The sequence below is a fragment of the Neospora caninum genome, chromosome Ia, assembly GCF_000208865.1.
Source record: "Neospora caninum Liverpool complete genome, chromosome Ia".
Lineage (NCBI taxonomy): Eukaryota > Apicomplexa > Conoidasida > Eucoccidiorida > Sarcocystidae > Neospora > Neospora caninum.
The window spans coordinates 1,051,693-1,078,942 of NC_018385.1; the positions used below are offsets into that span (position 1 = coordinate 1,051,693).

At 54.1% G+C, this 27,250-nt stretch overlaps 3 protein-coding genes across 3 annotated transcripts; 1 reads left to right on the forward strand and 2 right to left on the reverse strand.

Annotated features, from left to right (window-relative positions):
- Positions 1–5,993: 5,993 nt before the first annotated feature.
- NCLIV_001190 (conserved hypothetical protein) lies at positions 5,994–11,845 on the reverse strand (the record flags this gene model as incomplete). Its single annotated transcript, XM_003879614.1, has 2 exons — positions 5,994–8,081; positions 9,014–11,845. 2 exons carry the CDS (start codon positions 11,843–11,845, stop codon positions 5,994–5,996), a joined length of 4,920 nt encoding a protein of 1,639 aa, XP_003879663.1.
- A 2,472-nt stretch (positions 11,846–14,317) lies between these two features.
- Positions 14,318–18,996, forward strand: NCLIV_001200 (hypothetical protein; the record flags this gene model as incomplete). The annotated part of the gene is made up of 8 exons (XM_003879615.1): positions 14,318–14,452; positions 15,310–15,457; positions 15,590–15,681; positions 16,359–16,414; positions 16,935–17,158; positions 17,664–17,762; positions 18,454–18,479; positions 18,970–18,996. 8 exons carry the CDS (start codon positions 14,318–14,320, stop codon positions 18,994–18,996), a joined length of 807 nt encoding a protein of 268 aa, XP_003879664.1.
- A 2,295-nt stretch (positions 18,997–21,291) lies between these two features.
- On the reverse strand, positions 21,292–26,474 carry NCLIV_001210 (klla0c10076p, related; the record flags this gene model as incomplete). The annotated part of the gene is made up of 10 exons (XM_003879616.1): positions 21,292–21,382; positions 21,867–21,988; positions 22,201–22,234; positions 22,937–22,958; positions 23,449–23,578; positions 24,068–24,132; positions 24,654–24,752; positions 25,166–25,244; positions 25,830–25,893; positions 26,314–26,474. 10 exons carry the CDS (start codon positions 26,472–26,474, stop codon positions 21,292–21,294), a joined length of 867 nt encoding a protein of 288 aa, XP_003879665.1.
- Positions 26,475–27,250: the final 776 nt, after the last annotated feature.

The following is a 27,250-nucleotide window of genomic DNA, read 5'->3' on the forward strand; positions in this document are numbered from 1 at the left end:
TGTGACACTGCTGCAGCGTGTCGCTCTCATGGCTCCCCCGTGCTTCGGTTGACATTCTGCATTCCCGAAGATGTACCGAATGTTGCTGCCGTCGTTCACGGAGCCTAGGGCGGCGGATAACGCGCGTATTGCTGTCATCTATCGGGCTCATACTTCATAGCGCTTCAACAGTAGCATATACCTTGGCTATCACGAATACGAGCAGCAAAATGCGTGCACTACAGAATCAAGCTCTTCATTGTTCTTCCAGCGAAACGGAGGTGTTTGTATAGGCACCATGAGTGAATCGCTGTCTACGGGCAAGGATCGCCGGCTTCATGACTCACAGGGGCTTTGAATCTTGCTGCGTTAGGCTCCCTTGCACGGAAATGGTTCAGATGCTCTCAGCAGATGAAATACTTCCTGGACGCCAGCCAATATTCTGAGATCTGAGGCCCAAGAAGTTGTACAGCCTGCTACATCTGATTTCCGAAGGCCCGTGGGGCACATGGCGAATTCTGTGCAATTAAACGCCTTATATAACTCAATTTGAATTGTCTCCTTGTGGGAGTCGTGATGGGTTCAGCAACAGGCCCAAAAATGTCTCCCAAACAAGGCGGTTCGCGCTCCTCCGAAAGGATTGGCAATGAGACGTGATTAATCATGAGAACAACTTCGACGCTTCGCTTGGGGAAGTCGGATGCGACTTGGCCGACGAAGGTACCGACGTCTTGAGCAGCCCAGCAATCTCTGATAGTCAAGAGAGCCTTAGCAGCGTTCCCCGGCTGCTCGACAAAGCCCACGACATACTGAGTTCACGGTTTCGCTTTTTTAATCCCTCTGTTAAGAAATCATGTTACCTCAGAGTGAGACGGTGATCGTTCTACTGGTCCAGAAGACGAATGGAAAAAAAACGGCGTGTCAAGGGGGCGTGCGCGAACGGCACCAGCAGTCGGTGTCAAAGGCTTTCGGGCTCCATCGTTTCCTACGCGTCTTTCTTCGTGACTTTGCCGACGTGTATATAAAAACCCGGATAAATGCATTGTTTAGCTAGGTTAAAGTTGCCATGTTATTCGCGGCCTAAGCCTCTTCTTACCGTGTGCGCCCGTGACATCTAAAGGTGGGGCTGTCGAAACATATGCCAGTAAATTTATAGGACAGGTCTGGCGAAATCGCAAGCCTGCACCCATGTTGTAGCTTTTGAGAGGCCCTCCCTTTACAAGATTGACAATCTGTTAGACAGCCAGGAGGTGGAAATTCGCCCATTAGGAGCGTGTGAGTGACAAGACGTTCCCGGATACCGAGCCAGTTAGGGATGACGTCAAACCGGCATGCAGCTATTTGAGTTCGATGCGCTTGGTACACCCCTGAGCCATTTTGCATCACAAGGTGACCAAACGTGCCTGCACACCCGCCTGCTATTCGTGGACCCACGAATTGACAGGCGAGGCTGGATCGGTAACCGGGGCATGCAGTACCATACCTCAGCAGCATAAGAAAGGCCAAAGCCGAAGCATACGTGACGGCAAGCACTGAATATCACAGAAACAGACCCGCATCGACTAGGTGCCGAAAGCCTTCGTCCTTGTTGGAACCGATATGAATGAGATTATGGCTCGTAAGCAATGTGGTAGTATCAATCGATTAGAAGCACAACCGAGAATCAGTTTTGTTTTCTCATTGGATTGCCCGTCTCACACGTGCGACCAAGCGATATGCTGTTGCAGCAAGAGCTGTGCTTCAGAATCCCTGAGTAGCAACTGATGGCATGGCACCTCACCCCTATACAGCAAAACCAGCGTCTAGCGGGCGGGAGTCAGAATTTAGGTATCTCGACTAGAGGTATTGAGTTCAGCCTTGAAACCTCAGGCCCCAAAAAAAGTGAAACAGAATGTGAACGGGTCAGAGACAAGTGAAAAGATAAAGGGACCGGACACTACAAAGCAAATGGGCGCGGCATCCTACACCCTTGCTTCAATGACATCAGGGAAGAGCCTCCGAAATATGTACTCACAATTATTTTGGCGAATCGATGGCTTTCCGCCCGACGACGCTAGCTCCGCCCGATGTCCTCGACACGCGCCCGGATTACAAGCAAGGATGTGAGAAATGTAAAGCAAGTAATCAGCTGACGGCGGGGCACGACTCTCACGGAACGAATTTAGAGGGCCACTCTCGCCTCCCAGCGAAATCAATGTGTCTGCAAACAATTCCTGGTGGTCCTGTCGTGCAGCTGACTTCAAAACCAATAGGGTAGATCTGCGCGCAAACAAGTCCTCTCTTTGTATGTATAGAAGATGGCGCCGATTACTGGTATAGAGAGACTTTACGTATTAGTGCTCGTTATATCAAGTCGAGCGTGAGATTGTCATGCACGACTGTAGCTGATTCTGTAACGAATAGTGACACTCGGGTTTGTAAATGCCCTCATTGCTGAGGTCGCTCTTTCTTTTGCTCTGAAGCTAAAAGGAGTGCCGAGGCCACGCTCAGCTGGAATGCAACCACAGGACGAGAGAGCTAGGCAATACCGGCAACGCGACGGAGGTTCACGCGTTTAGGAGTGTATACAGGGGAAGAGGAAAAAGGTAAGCTTTTTTTTTAGCACCGTTACCCTTAGGAAATGTTGCACACAACCAAAACTAGGTGCACGTTTAAACAAGTTCCATGTAACAAACGGAGGAAAATGGCAGCCCCATACGACCCTCGCAAGATCCTTGGCTAGTCCTTCTTCTCCGTTTTTTGGAAGAGTCACAGCAGTAAGTGTAGAAGGCTCTCACTTAAACGTCTGGGGTAAAGGGCCGAATTCACATAGCGATAAGGGACACAGCCAGTCACTGAGAACCCCTAATATGTTACCTCTGCAGCGCCAGCTCACTTTAGTCGCTGCTGATTGTCCGAGGCCCTTGTGCACCTGGTCCGACGTCATCATATCTCTCAGGAATCCAGATCTATTACATCTGTGCCGTTGTGTCCGTAGGAGGAACGCAATGTGCCGGAATCACAATCTAGAGAGTGGCGACGCTCTGCCACTCAGGGTGGGGCGCCGATGAGTTTCCCAGTAAAATTGATGTTACGCTATTGAGGGGCGGTGGTGGGAGCGGTCAACACTCTGGCGCAGGTACGTTGAAGGCGTCATACTTCATGGAAACGCGGGCACGTTCGCAGTTGTCATGTATCCACCACCATAAATCATTTGGTGGCTTCAAGCATTCCTGATCATGACAGTAAAAGTGAATTCTCATCCTGGTACATGGACAAACCTTTTTAGTACAAGAACCACTAGCAAGTGATGATTTCAAGATTGCATAGTGATGTAGCGTAGGTAACTCAAAGACCTTAAAAGGTTTTTGAAATATATGCTGGATGGCGCTCTACTTAATGCACTTACCATGGTGGTCATGAAAACCACAATAGAACTTGCATAAGGCCAAGCTACAAGATATGGTATTGGAGAACGGAGGTTTTATATACAGAAACTCTCTTTTGCGTTTAGCCCAAGCACACAGTAAGCTAAGTATACAAAAGGAACATGACGAGGATTACTACGTTCATATAAACGACGAGGATCTCACAATTTTAGATTAGTAGGTACAGGATATCAAACCTACTTCAAACAATTAGAGGTATCACGGTCGCATTTAGCGATACTGCAGAAGAATGTGGTGGCATTGCTAGGAACATTGGAACACAGCCTGTACGAACATCATGGTATTCACGTTGGTAGTTTCCGTCAACCCCGATGTACGTGCAATCTGGGGACTGGTTCATGGTCTGGAGGACTTGGGTATCTCGTGTGTCGACTGAACTGCCATACAAATATTTGCTTCTCACCTTTTGATAGCTCTGGATTCATGCCAGCGGCCTCGTTTGATATACTCTCGGCAATCAAGCAAGTATTTTCACACACGGAAAACAAAGTTATTCAGGTTTCTGACACTGGCTGCAGACCGTGGCAGAAGTGGTGTGGTAGGTGGGACAGAAAGTTATTTATCAGTACCGCGGAAGTGTAGCTTGCTCACTGACATAAAAAACTGTACCGAAGGCGTATCACTGTTACAGCCGAACGGACCGCAGTAGCAGGGAGGAAAGAAATATCCTCTTGTTTTGGCTTGTCTCAGACAGGTGACTCACATGTCCACACTGGGACTTAAACTCAATTCACTTTTCGTCCTCTACAATTTTTGAGATGAACAATACTGGGCAACTAGTCGGAGAAGGCATAGTGCAGGCGGTCTGTAAACACACGGCGTGATCCACTGTTTTGCTGTTAAACTCACACTGGAGTACCCTGCTGACGAAGGAGTTTGTTGCTGTTGGCGGCACAAAGCGAGTACATTCGTCCTGTGGGAGATAGGAAAGCTAAAAGCGTTCTTCCTGTCATCCCGTGGGCTCCTCGATCTCACTGCATCCGTGGAGAGGCAGTTCTATGCGAAGCCACGGGCGCAGACCAGCCTGACATTCCCCTGCTGGATTGCGCTGCATATCGATCGGTTTAAGCTGCCCGGGGTTACGTCAGGGAGACAAACACCCGATTAGGATTCTGTGTGCTATGATATGGTTTCTTCGTTGTGTGCCGTTTATTGACATGAGGCTCCCGAATATTTCCCCAGATTGCTATTCAGGTCCAACAAGAGTGCATGGAAATTCTACCATAGTCGTCACAGCTTCTTTTTTTCTCTCTTATTGTTGAATGACGATTAGCAGCGTTTTTTCAAACTTGTGCTGAACAGACTGGGAACTTGCTAGGTTGGAAAGTGTTTTGTAGTCTAATGTAGTTATGACGGGTTGACGTTTCGCCACAGCTCCGACGACAGGACGAGGGAAACGTTATGCTCTTAATTGCAGGTGAGCTCCCTCCACGGCTGCTTGTGTTGCGTGTGTGTATATATCAGTTGTCTACGACCCCTCATGTGTTTGCTAAAAGAACGATAGCAACCCTTGGCACATACTTGGCTTGGCCTCGTTGGGAGAGATTGGAAGTCCGTGTATTGCACACTCATTTTATGAAAGTACGAGCCGCACGCAATGATCTTGGAGGTGTTGGGATCCTCACCAGAAATGACAAAACACATTGAATACTTCTGTCGCGCTGCAGGATAGTCCGGGCAAGGCATGCGTTAGACCAACGAGACACTACTAGGACAAACAGGAGGTTTACATGAGTTGTACGACAGAGTCGGATCTGAAGCTCTTTCATTGAGCTGTGGGACAGGCCTTTTTGGGGTAGTGCTCTTCCATTTCGCTGTGCGAGAGGAAGTTTATATTTTATGGTTGGTCGATGCCTTCACATAGGCACTTGTTTCCCACTGACACGACAAGGAGCAAACTCATGAAAAGGGCTGGCAAACGAGGGACAGAGTATCAGAGGAACGAAGTCGATGCAAAATGGCAGTCCCGGGGCTAGTGGTACAACATGAACTGCTGTCGGCACACTTTCCGTCCCGAACGCAAAGGCATACTATTCGCCTAGCTCCAACAGCATGAGCGTTGAAAAACGTGGGCCTTTGGTCTCAGCGTTCCGGCGATAGGAGAAAAAAGAGTCAAGCAGGGCACCTGATCAAAAGCTTATGATGTTCTTGCACTCTCCACACACTACACGCTTGGACGATTCCCAAACCAAAGTACGGGGAATCGCTCCAGGACAGCAAAATCGGAATATCGGCTTAAGCATTCAGATGGCACGACTAAAATGCACAGAAACAGGAAATGTGGATCACCCCAGAAATATGGTGTGCATCTGGTCTTCCAGGTATTTGCAAGTACTTGATCAACACAGGGCCGCAGTACAGACGCACACAGTGACGAGAATCGCCAGCAGTTTTCTGTTGCATGCCCGAACTTATTGAGGCGATGCTAAACTGAATACAGACTTTTCTCGATTTCGAAGCTGTGTTTAACCGTGAGAAGCCGATTCTCCGTTCCTTTTGCAATTCTGCTTTAAAAGGCATACACTGAACCGTGTAAAGTTCGCCTATACTCTCATGCTGCACCGTCATATATGCTTTGCCTTGGTTTCAACATGGAGACTTGTCTGAAAACTCCCGAGCTGCAAATATGGTCCAGTGAGCCGCGCTGCTCCTTGTAGGTCTCCACCTGTCCTTTGGTGAAGTCATATGCTCAAACTGTTCTAGGAGCCCACGGTCTTTAGAGTCCCACACAATTTCGACGCGCCTTTGGTGGAGATTGATAGACAGGAAGGCGCCATCAACCAGTCGTAAGAAGAGTCGTAACTGTCCGTCAGCTTCCTCCCATTCTAGTAAAGGCCTTATTCTCTTGCTTCCGTCTCTGATGCCCCTATTGACGTCGCCATTTGATTCCAATGGCATTCCTGCCTCTTGTATCTTTAAGCCTCCTGGTTGGCAATCGTCCGTTTTGTCAGGCTTCTTCCTCTCAGCTGTCGAACATGTAGTCTCCACGGTCTGACGTGTCACTTGGTCCTCAGGTACTTCTTTCCTTCCGTTAACGAAGGAATCGTTTCCTCGCCTCCGCCATCTACCCCTCCTCAGAGTCCCACCAGTATCGGACATCTTGCCAGTGCCACCCTGTCGTTCGGGAGACGCGCCTGCTTTTGGTTGTGGCATAAAGAGTTTTTGTCTGACTCTGTCATTTTGAAAGGCGGTCAGGTGCTCGAAGCCGAGGCGAAGGGACCGGATGGAGGCGCGAATGTGGGGATGTGAGACGAAGAAGGAAGTAAGCCAATCATGCTGCGTTTTTTCGAGAGTTGACAGCAAAATATTTCCTTCATGCGTCGCTGGGCCGGTCTTGACGAGCACCACAAGGTGATACACGCAGCACGCAGCCCACCGTTGGGATTCTAGAAGATGTGGGAGGGAGGAAAAACACGGCATGTCCTCCACTGGGTTGTACTTGACACCGCCTCCCTCGCCTCGAGTTGAACGCATCTTCCGCTGAGTAGCATGACATCTGTGTTCGGCGTCCTTGTTCCTGTGTGTCCCTTCTCCCCCTTTTGTTTCTGTGTCTACTTCATTTTTAAAACTAGTCGCAGCACTGGGTGTTTGCTGGTATCGTCCTCTGCCCACAAGCCCCCATGAAACAAACTCAAGAGCGACGTGACAGTCCTCGCGGATTCCTCCAATTCCCTGGATCAAGGCTGATCGACACCCGGCGGTCCTTTGTAACTGCGTTCCAGAGCGGTTTGGCTTCTCAAATGCCATCTGAAGCCGGACAGGGTCACCCGTGTGAGACTGGAGAATAGCCAGAACACATGGCAACGTTTCCTCTCTTCTGCCTAACCGAGAATTATCTCTATCCTCTGTCGACTGGAAAGAGTCGCAGGGGGAAAGCCGTGACCAAAAGCGGGCGGAGCCGCAGCCGGAACTTCCACCGCCAGAGGAAGCGCCGACAGGTTGATGCTCGAAACTGTGTAATGCGGCACGCCCTCTCAACAGAGCAAGAGAACGCATATCCGATAGCTGGACTGGCGCTCCTGGGCCCTCCAAGCCTGGCGACACAGGCTCATTTGCCGCAGTGTCTGCTGTAGCCCCCGTAGCATTTGCATTCGCCTGCGAGCGCCTGGGACCGGAAGAAGAGGGAACGCCAGAAGGCGACGGACCGAAAGCAGAACATGCCTCTGAAGAGCAGGAGGTCGGAATACGAGAGATAAGCATATCGCCTGATACCGATCCCTGCAAATGCCGATAGCGAGGCAAGGCCAGACCGGAGGTTACAGCGGCACCTTCAGGGTTAGCTGCCAAGAAAGCCGAAAAGAGCAGTGGTCGCCCAGTGCGCGAGCACACGGCCTCAACGGGATGCGCGTGGAAGAAACTGCCTAGCCTTCCCTTCGTGAGTGTCGCACACAGGGGCGACGTCCGAACGAGGAACGGTGGGATATCGCCACTCGCTAGGAGTCGTCCGTCTGCTGCGAGGAACAAAAGGGTGAAGCGCTGCTGCGGAGCAGTGACGTCGCAGGAAATGGGGGAGGACGGCGAAGAGGGAGGAGAGGTAGAAGGAGAAACAGGCCACAATGGGCAAGAGTTTCCCTGCGGGGACGGAGAAGGGCGTCGGCCTGTCCCAAACCACGAGAACATGATCACGTCCACAATATGTGGACATACTGGGGATTGCAGAGAGGGGGTCGGAAACTGAAAAACCAGAACAAACACCAAAGAGGACGCAATAAAAGCGCATGCGTAAATAAAGCAGCTTTCGCGGGATACGCGCAAGAGACCAGCAGTCACAGCACAGATCTGAGCAGCTCAATCGAACGCATCGCGAGGGGTCAGATTGTAACATATGCATGGCCTCCTACAGAAGTACATCAACAGACTGAAAGTGGACATAAAATATTCTTAACGAGAAGTATCCTACTGACAGGAATGGGGCTCTAGATTCAAGATTCATGCTGCTACCCCGCGAAGTATGAAATAGATTTCATTTTGCTTTTTAAACCGTTCTTCCTCTTCCCCTAGTTATCGCAGCAGTGTGTGATGGAAATGCTTCGATAAACGCGAGGTCGTAAACGGTTTTCACGCACAGCTGAAAACTAATAGTAAACCCTAAATGGTTGCAAACAATGTCTACGTTTCTACTGACGTCGCCGACACATGGGAGACAGGCGCATACAAGGATTTTCCACTGTCACGGGCAACGCCTACGGCCACGTCTAGAACGTGTACCACAAGGGTGTTTTGAGCCTGTAGGACACGGCCATGTACGAACTTTTCAAAGTTGGAAAACCCACTAACTTTTCCTCACACGTGGGCGAGATCGGACGAAAGCATGAGTTTCTCCAGCAAGTCATCCACCAGCCGTGTGCATCCCGTATCGTATGGCGAAATGCTGCGCACTATCCTGCCTACTTAAAATATTACCTCAATTTCCGTCCCCCGTGTTTCCACTTAGAGGTTTGGGGGCTTACTGAGACAAGTCGTCCATTCAGAGTTACGCGTCCGTCGTCGAGGAAGGCGCAGACGAAGACAGAGGCCTGTCCGCCGTCCCCGCGTCGCGTGGAAGTGTCGTCGCCGCTGTCACCCTGTGAACGCACTGCCCCGTTTAGGGGGTAAGGATCCTCTACCTCTCGCACCATTTGAGCTGATGCGTCGCTTTGGGTCGGGACAGCAGAACGAGAGCAGAGAAAGTGTCGAAATGTGGTTCGCAGGAGAAGAATTGCAACCCGTATGGCTCGCACGGGAGACCGATGTTGGCCTCGCACATCTAGCATACAGCCGGAAGAAGGTGACGACACGATGAGGGGGACCGTGTCAGTTCTGTCCCCTGCGCTTTGGTATACGTCACGACGACAAGGACACAACCTCGATGCGCCTGCTACCTCGCGATTGCAATGGTGAGGCCTGCGGGAAACGGCTAAAGTAGAGCTGTTTAGCTGGAGCCTTCCCGCTTCATTTCCCGCGACTTGCCCATCGCTGTGGACAGCTCTTCGTCGGGCCCATGCACAACAAAACCGTGTACACCGGGGACTACCGGTTGTGACTCCGTCTTGACAGATGCAGAAATCGTCGTGGACACTGACTGCGGCCGAGCACGTCTGCTCAAGCAACCTCAGATCCTGAAGTCCCGTCTTCGTCGCTGGAATCTCTTGAGTGACGGGGACCGCGCCATGTGACACTGGCTGGTCCGCTGGTAGGTGTAGATACACTTGGGAGTCACACATGAAGACATGCGCTGCAAGCCACCAAAGCACAGTCTGCATTTCACTTGCATCCTCTTCCAAGTCGGCGATTTTTGCCTCGTTCATCTCTCCCCTCTCTTGCTTCTCATGTTGTTGACCCTCCACTGGTGGTCCACGAGCACGAAACAGAAACGGGAACACCTCGTCACTATTCGCCGTGGAGCTCTCGTCACCGGCCGCAGCGGCCCAGAGGACATCGAGAAGCCTTGACCGAGTTGCTGCTTCGTGCTGCTGGCGCAGCTTATGCGATATCGACCCTTGAAGCTTTCGTATTTCACCTTGCTGGCGACAGAGCTCCAGGCATAGAAGAGGAAGAAGACTCAGCTGTTTGTGCCGCGGTGTTGGTGCGTCGCTGGCGGTTCTCCAGTCAAAGTGAATGTGCCTTCCCCATGCCACAGCTACTGCGGTCGAATGGAGAAGAAGGAGTCGGCAAAACACTTCGCGACACAGACGCAGAACTTTGGAAAAATTTCTCGAATTACGATGACGCCCCTCATTTGACCGTTGGAATCCGACCAAGTGGTGTTTACAACATGTCGAAATATGCTCACACCGGTTAAGCAACGCATGAGAAATATAGCATAAACTCCCTATCACAGGCCGTCCGATAACAACTCCTCCTAGGAAAGGCGGAGGCGAGAAAGGACGGCAAGAAAGACACAGAGATCGACTGTCTTGTTCGCTTCCCTCCGCGTCTCCGTAGAAAAACGAGGACCATGATGGTATCATCCTCGACTGTGCCTCGGGGGAAGTGAAGGCAGAGAAGAATACCTTCTCGTCCCATGCTGCTAGCGAGGGCAGCATCAGCATAGAAGTCAAGGTTCGCGAATTTACGGCAAAAAGAGCAGACAGAGCTGGGGACAAGAGGCTGCTCTCCCGGCCTTCGTCCGTCCGTCGCCTCGCTGCGATGTTCTTCCATAGCGGAAAACACGAAAAAAGGAAGGGACAAGGAGATGGTCCGTTGCGGTGATGCTCCGGAGACGAAGAGCGAAACATGCCATTCAGTTCTGCCTCTAACTGCTCTGTGCGCTCCGCCCACAACAAGTGTTTCACAAGCCAGAAGGAAGCCTCGCGGGCCTCTCCTCCGAAAAGGCCTTCCCAGAGAGACTCCCCTAGGTGGACACTCGGCGGCTGGCGGAGTTCCGGACTCGGAGAGGCAGCTGTGCGTTTTTTGACGCGTGCCTGCTCGCCGCTCTGCCCTTTCGTTTCCTGATAAAAGAGCGGGGCAACAAGATCAGGCACAGTCGCCTGACGGCCGACACTGGTGGATGCGCGTTCTTCTCCGGGTTCGCGCGAGCAGAGAGTCGTCTGAAGAACTCCCACCCCCTCCGCACCTCGCGGGCCTACGGTGTCTTCCCAGGACCGAACGGAGAGACTGCTCTGTACACCGAGGGTGTGCACACCAGGGGCCTCCGGTAGTGCAGGCAGCCACAGTTCTGCATTTGGCGATGGAGCAGAAGCAATCTCTGCAGTGGAAAGCGGAAAGGAAAGGGAAAAGGCCCCGGGAGCAGATAAAGCGGACCTCCCGCAGTTTGTCTCTCCGGCTGAACAATCGAGGCCATGCGGCTCTGCTGTGTCTGCGTTCCTACACCCGCCAGACTGAGAGATGCAGCCCTCTGTGTCAGGGGAAGAAGAATGAGACGACGAGCACGAAAGAGAGGAGACGAAAGACAGTGATGGGGCGCCGGCAGGGCCAGGAAGCGTCGGAAAGCTGCAGCACGGACCACGGTCCCCAAGTGACACATCGTCGACAGGAAGCGCTTCAGCGAGTAGTCCAGGTGAGGGCTGCGGCACGACTCCTGGAGACGAATGCGAAGAAACAGAGGGAGAGAGCGAACCATGGGAACATGGTATATAGACTCGACTCGGAAAGGACGAATCCGACAAACAGAGGCTTCCCCACCATCTTTCGAACGCTTCGCCGGTTTCCGCTGTGAGCGCGCCAGTAGCAGCGGAGCCCAATTTAGGATCTCTTTCCTCTGTCGCACATTTATCGCTTCTGGTCTCGAGGATCCCCACTGGCCAGCTGGAGCCCGCCCACTCTTCGCTGTCGCCCCCGCACCCCTTGGTCGCGTCTGCAATCTCCACTACACCGTCACGCCCAGACGCCTTGGGGCCAGGTGTCGGCAATTCCTGGACGGCGCCCCCGGCGTTTTCCGGCGTCCCCAGAGGCAACTCATCGTGTCCTGCGGCCAACGGAGAGACGGATGCAGACATTTCGAAGGGAAAAGTTTGAAAAGACCCTGAGTGCTCGTGGGACCTCTTCCGCTTGTCAGGCCTCTTCACTCCTGGCTGTGGACGGGCGGCAGACGGAAAAACAAGGAGACATCCAACCACCAGTCAGCCTCCTTCCTGCTGCGGTTGTCGAAGAAAGGAGCTCCTGCCGCTGAGGGTCATCGCCAAGAAAGGGACGGGGTGGTTTGGATCCACTGCTGATGCAACGAGACTATCTTTACCTTCGTACAATGACACAGCACACTCCGGAAAACAGCCACCACCGGCAAAGAGGCCACCTACCACACAAGACGGGAAACTGGAGTTCTAGTTTGCATCTGCGGGGCTCTTGGGAGCTCCGGTTAACGGAGGAAAACAATTAATCGAGTCCCAAGTCGTTTAGGCACGGAATCGTCCTTCCGGACGGAAAAAATCTTGCGCCCCGCGCGCAAATGAGCCAGCGAGCCTGGCGCGGTGCGTACAGTCGAGGAAATGCGCTGCGCGGGCGGCACGGCCGAGCCTGTGTGTTCAACGTGAAAAGGGGACACAAGCTCCAGATGCGATGGTATGAAAGGCAAAAAGTTCTGAACCGCTGCCACACGAAAGGACAAATCTGAAGTAGACAGCGTGCGGCCTGCGCGCTTTGGCGGCTCTCTGACTCAAGCAGTCAAGACACGTCGGGGCTCTGGGTACGAGCAGGATTCCGTGGACTATGCCCGGTCACCGGGGAATTTGACATGTCAGCAGAAGGCGGCAGACTCAGTCTGAAGAGCAGCTGTAGCCACGAGAACAGATCAATGCGCGCAACCTGTAAACAAAACGCGCACGGCCACGAATCGACGCATGTACTCGGCCGAACCGCGAGTGGCTGTCGTCCACGACGACCGCTTATGCGATGTCTTCGTTCGCCGCGACGGAACGAATTCAGTTATAGATGTGTCCCTTCTTTCCTTACTCGTTTGTCGTCACTTCACCACGAGCAGGACCGGGAAGTCAAAAGACACACGTTTCTCAAGCGCCACCAGTGTGGTAGTGCCTCGGCTTCGCTGGAAGACCGAACGAGACGCGGTGTTGTTGACTTCGACAGCGAGTCGCGCGATCGTGTGCGAGCGTGGCACATCTGCGACATTGGCCGCGACACGTAAACGCATTGAGTTTGTTCAAAAAGCAGAGAATGCGTCTGAGGGGCTGCATCTGTCGGAGAGAGACAAGCAGCCAGCTGGCTACTCTGGCAAGCGACTACGCGCAGTGGTGACCACGTCCGTGTTTGACTGCTCTTTTTAGGCCCAGCCACATGCGTCGGGCATTTTGCATGCGACTTTCCGCTCGACGCTGTTTGGCATCTCGCTGAACTGTGTCTCGGAGGCCGTTTGGCGCACCGATTTGTGTTCCGGCTGCTGGGGATTTTTTCTCGAGTGAAGACACCTATCCGACGCACCTAAACTCCCCTTTCCAGTGGAAAGCTACTTGTCTCGCTCAACGTGTCGCCGGTCCACACCGCGGCGCTTGCTCACGGAAGGAGCGGGGGTGGAGCGCAACGGCACGAGGGACTGGAGATCCAAGCACACCACTTTTTTAGTTGCCAGTAACTCGCTTCTTCTCGTTTTATGCCTCAGGAAGCGCTCGAGTTCCTTGGTATAAGCCCCGTACCAGTGGAGGATGGCGTCGTGTTCATCCTAGCCCCTTTCTGATGCAGTCGCCGTCCCGCGACGGTGGCAGGCGCGACCACGACCTAGTTTCCTGTTCTCGCTCGCTGCACGGTTGGGTTTCTGTCTTTTCTGCTCCTTTCGTGTCCTCTTTCCGTTGGCCTAGACAGGAGCGGTCCTCAACCGATATTGGAAGGGGGACATCCGCACTCCCCTTCGTCGTCTTCGGACTGCCCAGTTATCGCTCTTCTTCCGGCTCGTTTCTACTCTCCTCCAGAAAAGGACAAGGGAAAGAGGAGGCGACGGGAGAGACTAAAGAACGGAATGTACCCTGACAGTGAGACTAGCATTCGGCGTGCACCATTCCTCCAAACTCCGGTTCGAAGCAGAATGGCGGGAGCGGCTGCAGTGTTAACCCTGGCCTTCCGCTTTCCTGCTGGCCGCTTCCGCTGTCGTTAAAAAAGAGTTTGATCCTGGTCCAGTTGTCGTTGCTGCGCCGCCCCGGTCTTGGATTGTCTGTGCTCCCTACTTCCGCCACTCTTTTTCCTTCGTTGTTCCACTTACACGCCTCCTCTTGTTCCGGGGGTTCCCGGTTGCTTCTTCTTGCGGCTTCTGCCTCGACTGGCTTTCTGCGTATTCTTCACCCACTTCTGTTCCTAGGGGATCCTTGGCGCGTTCTCCACGCGTTCCCTTTCCGCCCTTCACACACGTGCTGGTCTTTGTCGTTTCCGCCTTCCTGGTCCGCCTGCTCGGGTCGCCTCCCCCCTCCGTCCCGCCCTTTTGCTCTCCCTCTCTCCTCGCTGCCTGCCGTCTCTCTTCGGGCGTCCAGATGGCTGCAGTGGTTGCCGGCGGCGGAGCGCCTCCGCCACCCCGGCCGAACGCGCCGGCGGCAGCGCCGCGGAACCAGCCGCCTGGAGGCTCCAAGGGTCAGTTTCCGACTCGCGAGGACTCTCCGCGCATGCGCGTGAGGTTCTTTTGAGTGGAAAGGCGCGCGCGCGCCATAGGAAGAGATTTCGCTGCTCTCAGGAACGGAGACGTGTGCGCGCTCCTGGAAACCACCAGAGGGACGACTCCGGTGCTACCAGAGACACCTGACGAACAGGGGCAGCGTAGGACAGCAGCGTGTTGGCCTAGGAAGGCAGTTCTCGTGTCTCCTGTCGGATGGCCACAGCTTCTTGCCGGTCTGCGCGTCCCCCGCGTTTGCTCTGCTACAGGCGCTTACTTGTCCTCTCTCTCTCTCTAGCGGTTTTTCGTCCACGTCCACTCCCTGCTCTTCCTCCGTCCTCGTCCTCTGCCTGCTTCGGTGCCTTTGCGGGGTTTTCTCCGTCATGTGCGTTCCGCGTTTTGATGTTTTCGCCTGTGTGCACGCTGTAGGTCAAAGCCCTGTCGACACGACCATGGTTTACCTCATTTGCTGCAAAAACTTCTGGACCGATATCTTGAGAGTCACGTAAGCTGTATGGCCGTCTCTGGATGTGCGACCGTTTTTCGCTTTCTCTCCTCGCGACCCTCTTGTCGGTGACGTGTCTCCTCTCGTCTTTTCCGTTTCCACCCGCCACTGTGCTTCCTCTAGGCGTACAGTGCATCTGTGTGTCCTCTCTACTCTTTGCATACATCCCCCGTCGGACATGTCTTGGTGCTCGAAAGTTCTTTCCCTTCTCTCTGCTCGTGCCTTTTGTCTTCTGTTGTGTCCCCCCCGCTCTGGCTTTCCGTCTTCTCCGTCGTCTTCCACTCTTCGTTCCGTTACTCCGTGTGCGCTTGATTCTCTCGTTTCGTCAGCGTTTTTTTGCGGGGACTTCTCTGTCGTTTCCTGTTGCCCAGCCTTTTTCTGCGCTGCTGCCTCCACGCCTTTCCTCTGTGGTCCTGTCTTTCTGCGTCGGCTCCTCTGTTCAAATCGGCCGCAGGATTGTTTCCTACTTTTTCTGGGTCGGCCTCCTCTACCTCCTCGGAGCCATCGTCCTTGTCACAGGTGCGCTGACCGTAGCCACGACCAAGTCAGAGGGGCGGTGGACACTGAGCGCCGGAGAAGGCAGGAAAGAGCAGCCTGATGGGCGGGACGTCGGCGAAACCCGCGTGTGTTTCTTCTCTCGTCTCCTTCCAGGTTTCCAGTATACGGTGCCTCGAGTCGATACGGAGATTGCTTGTCCTATGAAGCCCAGTGTCTACCTCTTCTCCGGCGCGTGGTTTTTGCAGGTAAGAGAGACATGTCAATGCAGGATGAGCTGGGGCTGTACATGCAAGACGTCTAGCTAGTCATCGCTGGACGGAGCCCCGACGTCTGTGGGTGGGCACTGGGCAGGTGCCTGTATCCTTACTTCATAATTACATTTTGCGGATACCTGTGTTTTTGATAAACAGTCGCTTGAACTTTTTAGTTGCAGCCGGCCCGCCTCCGCGTGAATCTGTCGATCAAGTCATCTGCAGCGTCGCGCCGGTTCACGCGGCCACTCTGCGTCGCCTTTCTCGGGGCGTGCATGCATGCGAACGCTCGCCTGCTTGTCGGAACGGGGGCGCAGAAAGTTTGTGTGTAGATCATTCTGCCGGCCTCTATCTGCATGTATTCATGGGCGATGGGCACGTCTTTCTCCATCGCAGATCTTGGCGTAGAATCGCCCTTTCTCTTTCCGAGCGCGTGCACGTCCTGGCACTTCTCGTGTCTGGCGCTCTTTCGTTTTCGTTTGTTCGCTCCGCCCTCCGGGTGAACCGACTCTTCCGTCCTGGAGAGGCAGAGGAAACGGAGGAAAGCCTGTTTGTTTCCTTTGCGCGGCGCACGTCTCGGAATGGAGGCGCGGGGATTAAATAAACACAGGAGACGTCCCCGACGTCCCTCTCCCCTTCTGCGTGGAGTCCTGCTCGTTTTCTCTCTGCAGAGCCTTGTTCTCTTCTTCACATGCTGGGGTTACTCAACCATCAGTGCGTCCTCCTCGTAAGTTAAATTGCAATAGCTGCATGGCAACCGGCTCGCACATTCCTGCCGCTGCGTCCTTCCACCTGACTCTTTCAAGTCGTCCGGACCGCGTTTGCCGTTCTTCTCTTCTCTCCTGTCAGCTGGGCAACCAACCCTCCGTGTGGTATTGCGTACAACTCTGTGTTCAGAATCCGGCGTCTGTCCTCGGTTTTCCCGTCTCCATGTCCCTCTCTCCTCCCTCCGGGCGTCCTCGCACGCTTGCCTCTGTGTTTGCCTTTGTCGCCCTTCGCCCTCGTTTTGTTCTTTCTTGGAATCGCGTTCACGTTCCCCTGCTTAGGTATCCGGAAGTTCCTCTACGCGTCCCTTCTCCCGCTCCATAGCGACTCGGGCTTTCCACAGTCCACTCCCTCTCTGCCAGTGTGTCTCTCTTAATGTCTCTCTCCACTTGGGCCTTTTGGCCTGCATCTTCTCCTTTTCGCGTGTTTGCTTCGCCATGCGTTTCCACGTTATCGATCTCTGTTGTTTTTCGCTCTGGCAGCACCGCGTCGGTCTCGACGCCTGCGCCCATCGACGACAGCCAAGCGACCGGCCTCCGCTTCGAGCGTCTCACGACGGGGTTGTCTGTGCTGGGCGTTTTCGTGAAGACCGTGCCGACTTGGATTCGCCTCTTTCACGTATTCAACATGTGCCAAACAATCGTTTGGATCCTTGATCTTCTTCTCCTCCCGGAATGCAATGAATCAGGGTTGAGGTGGATTGTGGGTAAGACTCTCGAGTTGCCGAAGGCGCAGTCGAGGCTCGTCGCCGTCGTGACATAGCACCAATCGTCTTTAGCCGCCTTCTTGGCACATCTTCGTCCCTTTTCCCCTAACGCGTCTCTTTTGCTTGTTCTTGCTCGCACTTCCCATCATCACCGTCTTCCGCTCTTCCTCTCACCCCCGTCGTTTTCTTCCTGATGGTCGCCTCTCATTGCTCATCGCCACGCTTCATTCTCTCTCGCCGTTCTTTTTCGGCCTGCGCATCCTCGTCTGGCCTTTTTCCTTCCCCTCAGCGTGCGTTCTGTTCCTGGCACTCGTCGATTTGTTTCGCGCATGCGGATACTCTTCGCTTTCGTCGTGTTTCGTCCCGAGGCCCTCGCGCGTGTTTTCGTTCCGTGTCTACGCCGTCCTGCGTCCGTGGCGGTTTCGGGCCTTGCCTTTTCGTCTTTGCTCTCTAGCTGGCAGCGGCTCTCGCACCCTGAGCTTTCCTTCTTCTTGTCTGCATGCAGCGATCATTCTCGTCTTCTGGTGGATCGTCGTCGCGGTCGGCGTCCTCGCGAAGCGGCGCATCTTCGTGCCGCCTGCCCTCTATGACCCCATTCGTCCCGGTGAGGAAAAGGAGACGGTGGAAGCTGGGGAATCCACCAGGGGGCGGGCGAAGCAGAGAATGAGACGAAGAAAAGTGGATCGGAAGCGGCGATAGACGCCAGGCAGAGAACGGGGGGAGGGGGAAAGAACACCGAAAAGACAGAGACGGAAGCCAGGAAGGCACGCAGACCCACCGGAAGACGGGTGTCTCTGAAAGCGCAAACAGGCTCAAGCCTTCCTTTTGATGAACGCTCGCCAAGCACTCGAACGTGACGCCGCCCGCCCAGCACTCCATTAAGTCCCGAGGGAACCCCGCTCCTGTTCAGCTGGTCCTGACAAGCCGTTGGCCATGTCTCGACTGGCCACGTAATGCCGCTTTGGAAATTACGCGAAAGTTCCCACCGCGAAAACCGTATCCGGGCGAGTGGATCTTTCTCCTTTCCTTCGCCTTCAGTTGATGAGGTTCACGCACCTTGGGTGGAGGTGTTCGCTCTGCATTTTCTCTCCTGAATCGGCCAAGAAGGATCCCAGATTCATACCTGATTGTCTTTGGTATATTAATGCATGGTGTTCAATTGGTTCTATTTCCCTGTTTTTTTCTCCTTGCGATCGCCCTCCGAGAGTCGTTGCGACCCCGTGTTGGTTTCTCGGGTGTCTGCGTCACTGCGGTCCATCCTTTCTTGACTCTTTTCCTTTGCCTTCTTTGCACAGGACAGGGGGCTCTCCGATCTATACGGGTACGTCTTTCTATGCTGCGGAGACTGCCTTTCTCTCGAGCCGCCGCTGTCCCCTGGACGTTCTCCCCCGCCGTTGACACTGTTCTCTGTCGCGTCGCCATCACGCAGTTCCTTCGTTGTATTCGCCTCTGCCGCCGTGCCGGGGGCGCCGTCCCTTGTCACTTTCGTTTCCCCGCGTGCGCTGGTCTCCTACGCCTCTTCCGTTTTCCGTCTTCTTTTTCACGTGCGTCATGGTGCGGCGCCAGTCGGCTCGTTTCTCTCCGCTCCGCCCGTCTCGCTTTACCCGACGCTGCCTCGTCGATCTTCCTTTCCGTCCGCGACTCTGTTGTTCAACATGCATCGCCACTACGGCCATACTCTCAGAGAACAGGTGCCTGGCGTCGCCGCGTCTCCATATGCCGCCTGCATCTCCCGGAGAGTGTGTTCCTGTGCCTTCGGCGGGGGCGTTCAGATGTGTTTGCGTTTCGTTTTGTGTCTTTTGTGCCTGCAGCATTTGCTTCGAGGATTTGGGCCTTGACGGCGAGCACACCTCTCTTGCCGACCGCGTCCGTCGCGGTGCCCCGGAGTAGTTATTTTTCAACTCCGTCCTGCCGTTTCGCATGCTTCTCGGTGTATTCTTCTGCTTCCACTCCTTGCACCACAGGTTCTTCGTTCTTCCCTGTTTCTCTCGCTCTTCCGCCACTCTCTCGACACGTGTCCTTTCCTTCCGTCCTTCCTCTCCTCTCAGTGTCGGGTTTCCTCCTAATGTCAGTCTCTCCTGGCGGTTAGATCGTCTAAAAGTCCCTCCTGTGTCGTTTTCAAAACGCTTTTTTCGCGTCGTCTGGATCGCCGTCGTCGTGCTGCTGTGACGAGCGCGCCCCATGGTTCTCCGTGTCTCTCGTTGGATACAAAGAAAATGCAGTACGCCGGAGGTTCGGTGTTCCCAGCCTTCGGCGACGCTTCTGACTCAAATCGAGGTCTTCTGAACTATCAAGGGATAACGCCGCGTGTGCGTCTTTCCAAAGACTGCTGCTGCGTCGGCTGTGATACGAGCATGCACCCGCGTCGGTTGTGGTGTCGGACAGTGGGGGTGGGGGAAAAGGCCAGACAGGTTAACGGGAAGATGCTCGCGTGGGAATTACTTTTTCGGGGTATAGGAATGGAAATGCCCGATAAAAAAGCCTGTCTCATTGGAACACCGGCCGTGCGGCTCCAAGTGGGATGCACCAGCACCTGGCTTCACGCGTGTTCTTCCCGAGCTCCGTTCTCTAGCTCGACCCCGAATCGCGGCCATTTTGCACAGATGATGTAGCGTTTTTGCGGGGATCCTGGAGTGACTGGCACTACAGTTATCCGGGCTACACACGTGGAACAGACTAACGAATAGCTAGCGCCGAGGCTAGTGGGCGTCGTGGAGACACGAGAAACGCTTGGCGAGCGACACGGACACCAGAAACGTTTGCGTAGGCGCCGCGCCATCGAGGGAAACGCCCTCAGAAGTTGTGTGCAAACTGGACCTAGAGGGCAACAAAGGATTTCAGGAAGTGCTTTCTGAGAAGAAAGAAAGGGCCCACATGCGCGCGACCTCACAGGCCACAAAAACAACAAAGCACACGCACATAGAAGTATGCTTACACAGACCCATATAACGCAATGTGCGTGTACATGCATCCACAGGAATAGCCACACGCTAATGTAGCGGTCGACACGTATATTTATACGTTAGTCGGTCAAACTATGTAACATACATGCATGTATACATTTATGCATATATACATTTGCATTTCCCTTCATATGAGCACGCAGGGGAGCATCTCTGTTTTTGCTCGGCTCTTGCTGTCCTCGACTCTCTACCGGTATTCCGTCCGAGCTAGCGAGACACTTGGAAACAAACTTGCAGGCTTTTACAAATGAGGCATTGGGTACGCGAACAAGGCAGCACGGGAGGAGTTCAAGGGGCGAGAGCGTAAGGAAGCCGCGAGTTTCCTACTGTGCCGGAGGCTGCCTTTTCCGCGCTCGGCCTCCACGTGCAAGTTTGCGAAAGGCCATCGGACTTTTTTATCGCTCGGGTGTCTTTCTTTTCACGACTGTTCTAAACGCTGATTCGTCTTCCAATCTTTGTGTTTTTGTGTGGCCCACTCGTCAGAGGAGAGACGCAGGGACGATTTTCTCTGAGCTTTCTGCTCTGTCCTTTGGGCGAAAGATGGATGCATGCCCTCTTCATGTTCTGCAGGCGAGGAAAAAACAGTGACCACTGAATTTCCTACCCAGAGAAAAAACTTGCACGAAGCCCCACGGAGAGCGAGCGGCAAAGTTGCCGCTACACAGCCTCTCTCGATCTTCTCGGGATAAGGGCGAGAGATTGTCCCGTTCGTGTATGTGCCGGCGACAGACACAGAAGGCTCCTTACACGGTTATTTCTTTTCAGAATATATCCCGCCTCACGGCGGAGATAGAGCGTTTTCTCGTTCGGCCAACTGGCAAAAAGAAGAAATGCGAGTCCACACGTTTACAGAAAACAGAATCAGTTTCCCTTTTTCCCGGTTATCGCTGCTAAGACGGTGGCATCCACTGCACGCATTACTTCGACACGACTACACGTGAGCGTCTTTCTCCTTCTACGAAGGTACATCTTTTAGCTGCCCTGACGTTCTCTGGCGTCTCCCCATCTCCTGCCTCCCCCATTTGCTCCCTCACAGAGCCTACTGGATCGTGCACCTGTGGCTGCAGATATTCACAAGTTTTCTCTCAACTCGGCATTTGCGGTCCACAGGCGCAGAAAACGCGCATTCAAAGACAATGTGTAAACGGAAGATCGCGTGTGTGCTTGATATCACGCTTTGTCTTCTAGACAGACGTCCTCAGAGATCGAGGATCCTCCGTCGTGGCGTCTGAGAGCTTCTACGGGATGGTAAGTTTCTCGTCTGTGAAAGTGGACACACAGACGCAACGTGAGAAAAAACAGAAGATAAATAAAGGAGGCAACGCATTTAGCAAATAAAGCACGGTCTTCGAGCTGCAGTACAGACGGCATGAAATCTACACACCGACTACCTAACTGCATGTGTGAAGGTAACCTCTCTATCTGTCTATCTATCTATGAGCGATGCAAATGCGCAGGCAGACACCATGATACCTATGTCGATAAATGTGAATACGGGTTCTATATGGCAGAAGGCGCCAGTAAGCGGGACGAGCATCTCGTGGGGCAGATGTAGCGAATTGCATGCACGAAGAAAGGACAGAAAACGCATTGTCCTTCGTTTGCGCCTGTGGACAATATCGGATAGGTTTGCTAGCTTCAGAGAGTGAAACGTTCCCGGCGAGGAGGCAAGTTGTGTACTACCGCCTCGCCTGGTCCCCTAGCCGCGAGTCGGCGTATCCCGCGACTCCTTGCCGCCGACCTACCCTTGTGGCCAGTCCGACTGTCTCTGGCCGTAGCTCGTTCCGGGTTTGCGCTTGATAATGTTGTCAGTGATCCAGTACTGGATCGTGTTCATGGTCAGAGGCGTCAACACCATAACCACCACCTACAGAGCAAGGAAACCATGGACAGGGGTGAGGCTCTCCTGAACCCAGAGAGAACCGACGGCTTCCGTAGACTGTCGACGCCACACGGAGCAGGAAGGGTGAAAGATAAGGCCCGAAAACGCACACAAAATTCTCACAGTGCCGAATAGGGCGACGGGAACACTGAGAAACGAGCAGGAGGCGACCTCCCCTCACGCACCGCTCGACTCACCAGCTTCACACGGGGTTGGTCATCTAGGGAATTCCTGCAAAGATGAGAAACAAGGAACCGGTGTGTGTATGTGTGTGTGCCGTCGCGAGTTCCCCTCCTTCGCATGGCTATGGTCGAGCCGAAATGGGAACTGCCGGCTCTCTACCGCGTTCTTCCCCAGATGCACGCACTGGGCGCCTTTTCTCCGCCCTAGGATATTCCTGTGTGTGGGAGATCATACTACATACACAGAACCTTCTACATGCCGCGCGCTTGCAACGCCGCACAGGATGCTCCAGACGGTTACAGCATCCGTGCCTCAAGAAAACAGAGATGCCATACATGAAGATGTTCGAACACGCGCCACTGGGCCAGTGCACACGCACCCGGCTCACACGATATGCATGTATATATATGCATGTATTTATGTCAGTATATATGTATTAAGACACATGGACCGATTGATAACTAAGCACAGCGATATGTCGTGGGCCCATCCGTGTGGCAACCTCTCTTGCTCCCAGAGAGCAAAGTGTAACTCCTAATATCGAAACTCAAACACCCCCACAAAATGACAGACCTATCTCGTTCCGCTCGCTGCAGGACTCTGCGTGCCTTTCTTTTGAAAACTAAAACCCCAAGGATCCTACGACGCAACCACTCCATCGTCTTGCACATCGGCTGTGTACTGCTGCCTTCCGCGAGCGGGGTTCTCAGAACAGACATCTGGCTGGAAACGGAGAGTAGAGAGACTCACAGAAGCGCCGCCGCTATCCACGCTGAAAACGCACAGAGAGAACCAGGAGATCCGACACCAGTCCTTGGTGTATATACACGTGCAGGCACGTCTGCGCCTGCATCGATACCGCCGCAAAGGTATATCTTTCCGGCCATTTTGAGGACCCCGCTTCCCATGAACCCAAATCCTCGATTCGGCGCATCATCTGTTGTTGGCCGCGTCACATGAAGCGGTCGAATCGAGGCCTTTCGGCGGAAAGCTCGTTTTCCTGTTATCTTCGTCGCCACCGCTCTGCGTCTCTGGCCGCGTTTCTCGTTTCTGCCCCTTCCGCTGACTTTGTCCCTTTGCTGTCCCTGGTGCTCCACGACTCCGCGTCTCTTCGCAGCTCGCCTCTCAGTTTTTCCCTTCGCGTGGCGACGGCCGCCAACCCACACCACACGGGAGGGCTTCCCACCCCTGTCTTTCCTGCCCTGGGTTTCGTCCCTTGCCCACCGTCAATTTTCTGTAAACTGCGTTTTCTTCGCGCTTACTGAGAGGTGTTTGGCCCACGACCATCACGAGGACCATGAGCATCTTCATCGCCGACACAATGACCTGCCACACGAGTACTTGACGCAGACAGGCGCGCCACGCCGGCGGATTCCCATAGTAGCCAAAGGCCTGCCGCGTACAGGGACAACGCATACAAACGGGGGATGCGGAGCTCAATGGATGACACCGAGCGAGGACCCCTCCACGCGTTCGGCGTCCACAGACACAGCAAGCACACAGAAGTATGTCAATAATTAGACACATAAGCATACATGTACATACAAATGCACACATATATATATATATACACATGTATATATATATATATGTATATATATATGTATATATATATATATATATATGTATATATATATGTATATATATGTATATATATATATGTATATATATATATATATATATATATATATATGTATATTTGTACATATAGGTGGAAGCTGTCGGCGAGGCAGCGGAGTGGGTGTGTCTTCAATGTGGGATAAGGCCGAAAAGGTAAAATGTGGAAGCGCACATTCCTGCTGAGAGAGCACGCGAGAGGCGTTCACGTGTGTAGGCCCGCTGATGAGAAGACGTGCTGGATTGCCAGAGGTGAGGTCTTACGGTGCTTCCAGTCAGGCTCCGCCACCGGGTCATCCACTCCACCAGCAGATGCAGGACGTAGACACCTGAGGAACGGAAGATCCTGGACCGTTTTTCATGGAAGACGACAAACCTAACCCTTGCGTGAACACACATATCCGGGCACAAGAAGGGACGCGAACCCGAAAAGAGCTGCGCATTTGCGGGTTTTTGGTGGAGGAGAGGTGAAAAGACACGGGCCACGCAGGAAAGCCGATGGCAGAGACTCGGACCCAGAGCAGGTACCCCGGAGCTTTGGGGGGGGGGACAGGCGACCGCCTCACTGAAAGGTGCCGGGCGGTGTGGAGACGCACGACGGAACCACAAGAAAGAACCGAAACTCGCGGACATGAGGGAGAAAGCAGATGGACAGGGAGAAGAGCCGAGACGAGACAGGTGCGAGAACACAGAGGCTGAGGGAGGCAGACGACCAAGCACAGACCGCTGGAAACACAAAGAAACCCTGGACCGCCCGTATATATGGGAAGAACACGGGGCGAGGAAACAGAAAGAGCATAAAAGAGCAGCAGTTGACGCACGATAGGTTTCCCTTTTTTCCTAGGCGTACCCAGCGTTGTGTCAACCATTATGTTTAGCCAGTACCACTCGCACGGGTCGGCGTCCTCGGTCGAGACGGAAGACAGCAGGGACGCGAACACCAAGTTCACTGAGAAGACGGAGAAAGAGACGCACAGGCGAAAACGCCCCTCCAGGGAGGACACGCAGCAGCGTGAAGGCGCAGAAGCCGCGGAGGGCTCGACAAAACCAACGTGTGTGAGGAGGGGTAACGCGCCGCGGGAGAGGATCCACCCGCGCAGACATGCGTCCCCGCCTCTTTGCACTTTTTCGCCCAGAGACAGAGAGAGCGGAGGCCGACAGGCGCGAGGGGCCACAAATGCAGGGGGGGGCAGGAGCAAAAAAAGAAAAAGGCGACGATCGGGGGGAGGGAGAGAGGCGAGCAAGCGGAGAAACAGCAACACAGAGGAGCTGCGGAGAGAAGGGAAGGAAGAGATGGAAGAAGGAACGCCGACGGGAAGGAACGACGGTACGGGGACTAGGAAGACGCGAAATAACACTGACGTATGTGAAGAACTCCAGAGCCGGTGATTTGCTTGAGGGTGTCGAAGCAGAAAACCTTTAGTGGCCTTCGAGGCTTTTCCTGAAGAACAGAGCAGGGGAACAGACACGCGTGTAGATTGCACACACTGACGGGGGCAGAAAGGGAGAAAAGAAACTCGACACGAAAGAGCAGGCTGAGTGGCAGCGAGTTTCTTGCGCGGGTTCACGGAGACGTGCGCACGAGCTCGGCTCTGCTGATCGCAGATGTTGGCCGTGAGATGAGCTGTCCGAAAAGGACGCAGACGCGGCCCCAGAGACCGGAGCCGAAAACGCAAATTGGTGGAAGGAAAAGACGCGGAAGAAGGACCGAAAGGGAAGTGGACAAAAGGAGAAGCAAGAGACCGGACGTGAGAGACACGGGGAAGCGAGAAGACGCAAGCACGACAAAGAGAGAACACAGACGGAAGAGGGGCGCGGGAAGACACCAAACAAAAGCGACTGCACAGGCAGGAAAGAGGACTGAGAGAGAAAAGGTCAGCAACAAAACCACAAGGAAGCAGGGAGCGACAAGATGCGAAAGGGAGGAACAAAACGAGTCCACAACGGGAGAAGAGGCGGCACCGCCGAGGTCCGGCCTCCGCACGTTTCAGCAGGGCCCGCTCACAAAAAAGAGACGCTTTCTCACCTGCCAGCGCTTGATGAGGAGCGAGGAGAAGGAAAGAACGGCAAGGACGCCTTGGAGCCACCAGCTGGAGAGCAGGCAGTCAAACAGCACACACAGCGGCAACGCACCAAAGAGTCGCATTTTGCTTAGCTGGTAAATGCTCCCTGGTGTTTTACACGACTCCAGAGAAAACCGAAGGAAAACGCACAGAAAGGGTGAGGGCGGAGGAGGCGCGGAAGACGAGGAGGGAGAGGCAGGTGAACAACAGCTACGCCTCGGAGAGCGGCTGAGGGTGTGAACCGGCAAAGAGGCGCGAGGAACGGAGGAGTAAACTGACGAGGAGCGCACGTGGCAATCCGGACGACCGGAGGCGCACACGGGGGGCTGAGGCAACGAACCAGTATGCACACTGTAGAAAAGAGCACACGAGAAAAGTCGTGGAGAGCGAGGGAACCGAACGGTTCCGAGGCTAAGGAAAATTTCGGGTAGCGCAGAAGGTACTTACCCAAAGCTACCGAATTCACCCAACAACTCGCACTGTGGCGCGTGGGTTAACACCTCGAGTTTTTCCGTCAATTTGACGGGGACGACACCCGCGTTGTCTCCGCCCGCCAGAAGGGACGGCATTGCGGCTTCCCCGTCCGGGGTTTGGGCGTCAAGAATCATAGCGGAAACAGTATCGGAAGGCAGTCGAGAGAAACAAGTGCAGCGAACGGCGCCAGGAACGAGAGAGCGGGATGCTGGCGAGTCGTAGCGGGGACGCGGGCCACAACGGCCCGTCCCGAAAACGCGAAAGCGGCGGAAGATGCAACAGCCAGAGCAGACGCGTTCTTTGAAACAGCCGGGAAACGTGGCAGAGAAGAGAGGTGACTATGGGGCTTTCCTCGTACGCTACCAGGTGGATGTACACCTGAATCCCTCAAGACGAACCCTCCCGTACATGGCGTCGGGAAAAAAGGCACGCGCGTCGGTCAAATGGGACTCCGCACCATCTGTCGCCGATACGCTCCAGCCTGTTACCCGCCTCAGGGAAAAGCGGTGCGAGCGTACATTCCGTCTTGCGATTGAAACTTGGACAAGACGCTGCGATCCACAAAAACGCGATTTCGGTCTCCCGCTTCGCGTGCTCTCTCCTCAAGCGGCGAGCCGGGTGCAAGCGAGCTTGACGCGTGGCCGCAGCGACCGGCACGCAAACGAGGGGAGAAAAGCAATACCGCACAGTTCTCGAGGAGGGCGCCGCGAAAGAACCGATGAGAGGAAGGAGTGAGGCTAGCGGACACGGTCACGAAGGTCGGAAGGCAGGCGTAGGTGTGACGGGCGCGCTGTCTTGCCGCCCTCCAGAGAGACGCCTGAAGCACGCAGAGCACGCGGCAGGAAGGCGCAGCAGAAAGGCGCTGGACACAAACTCCGCAGGTCTTTTCTTTACAGCGCGTAGTTTGCCG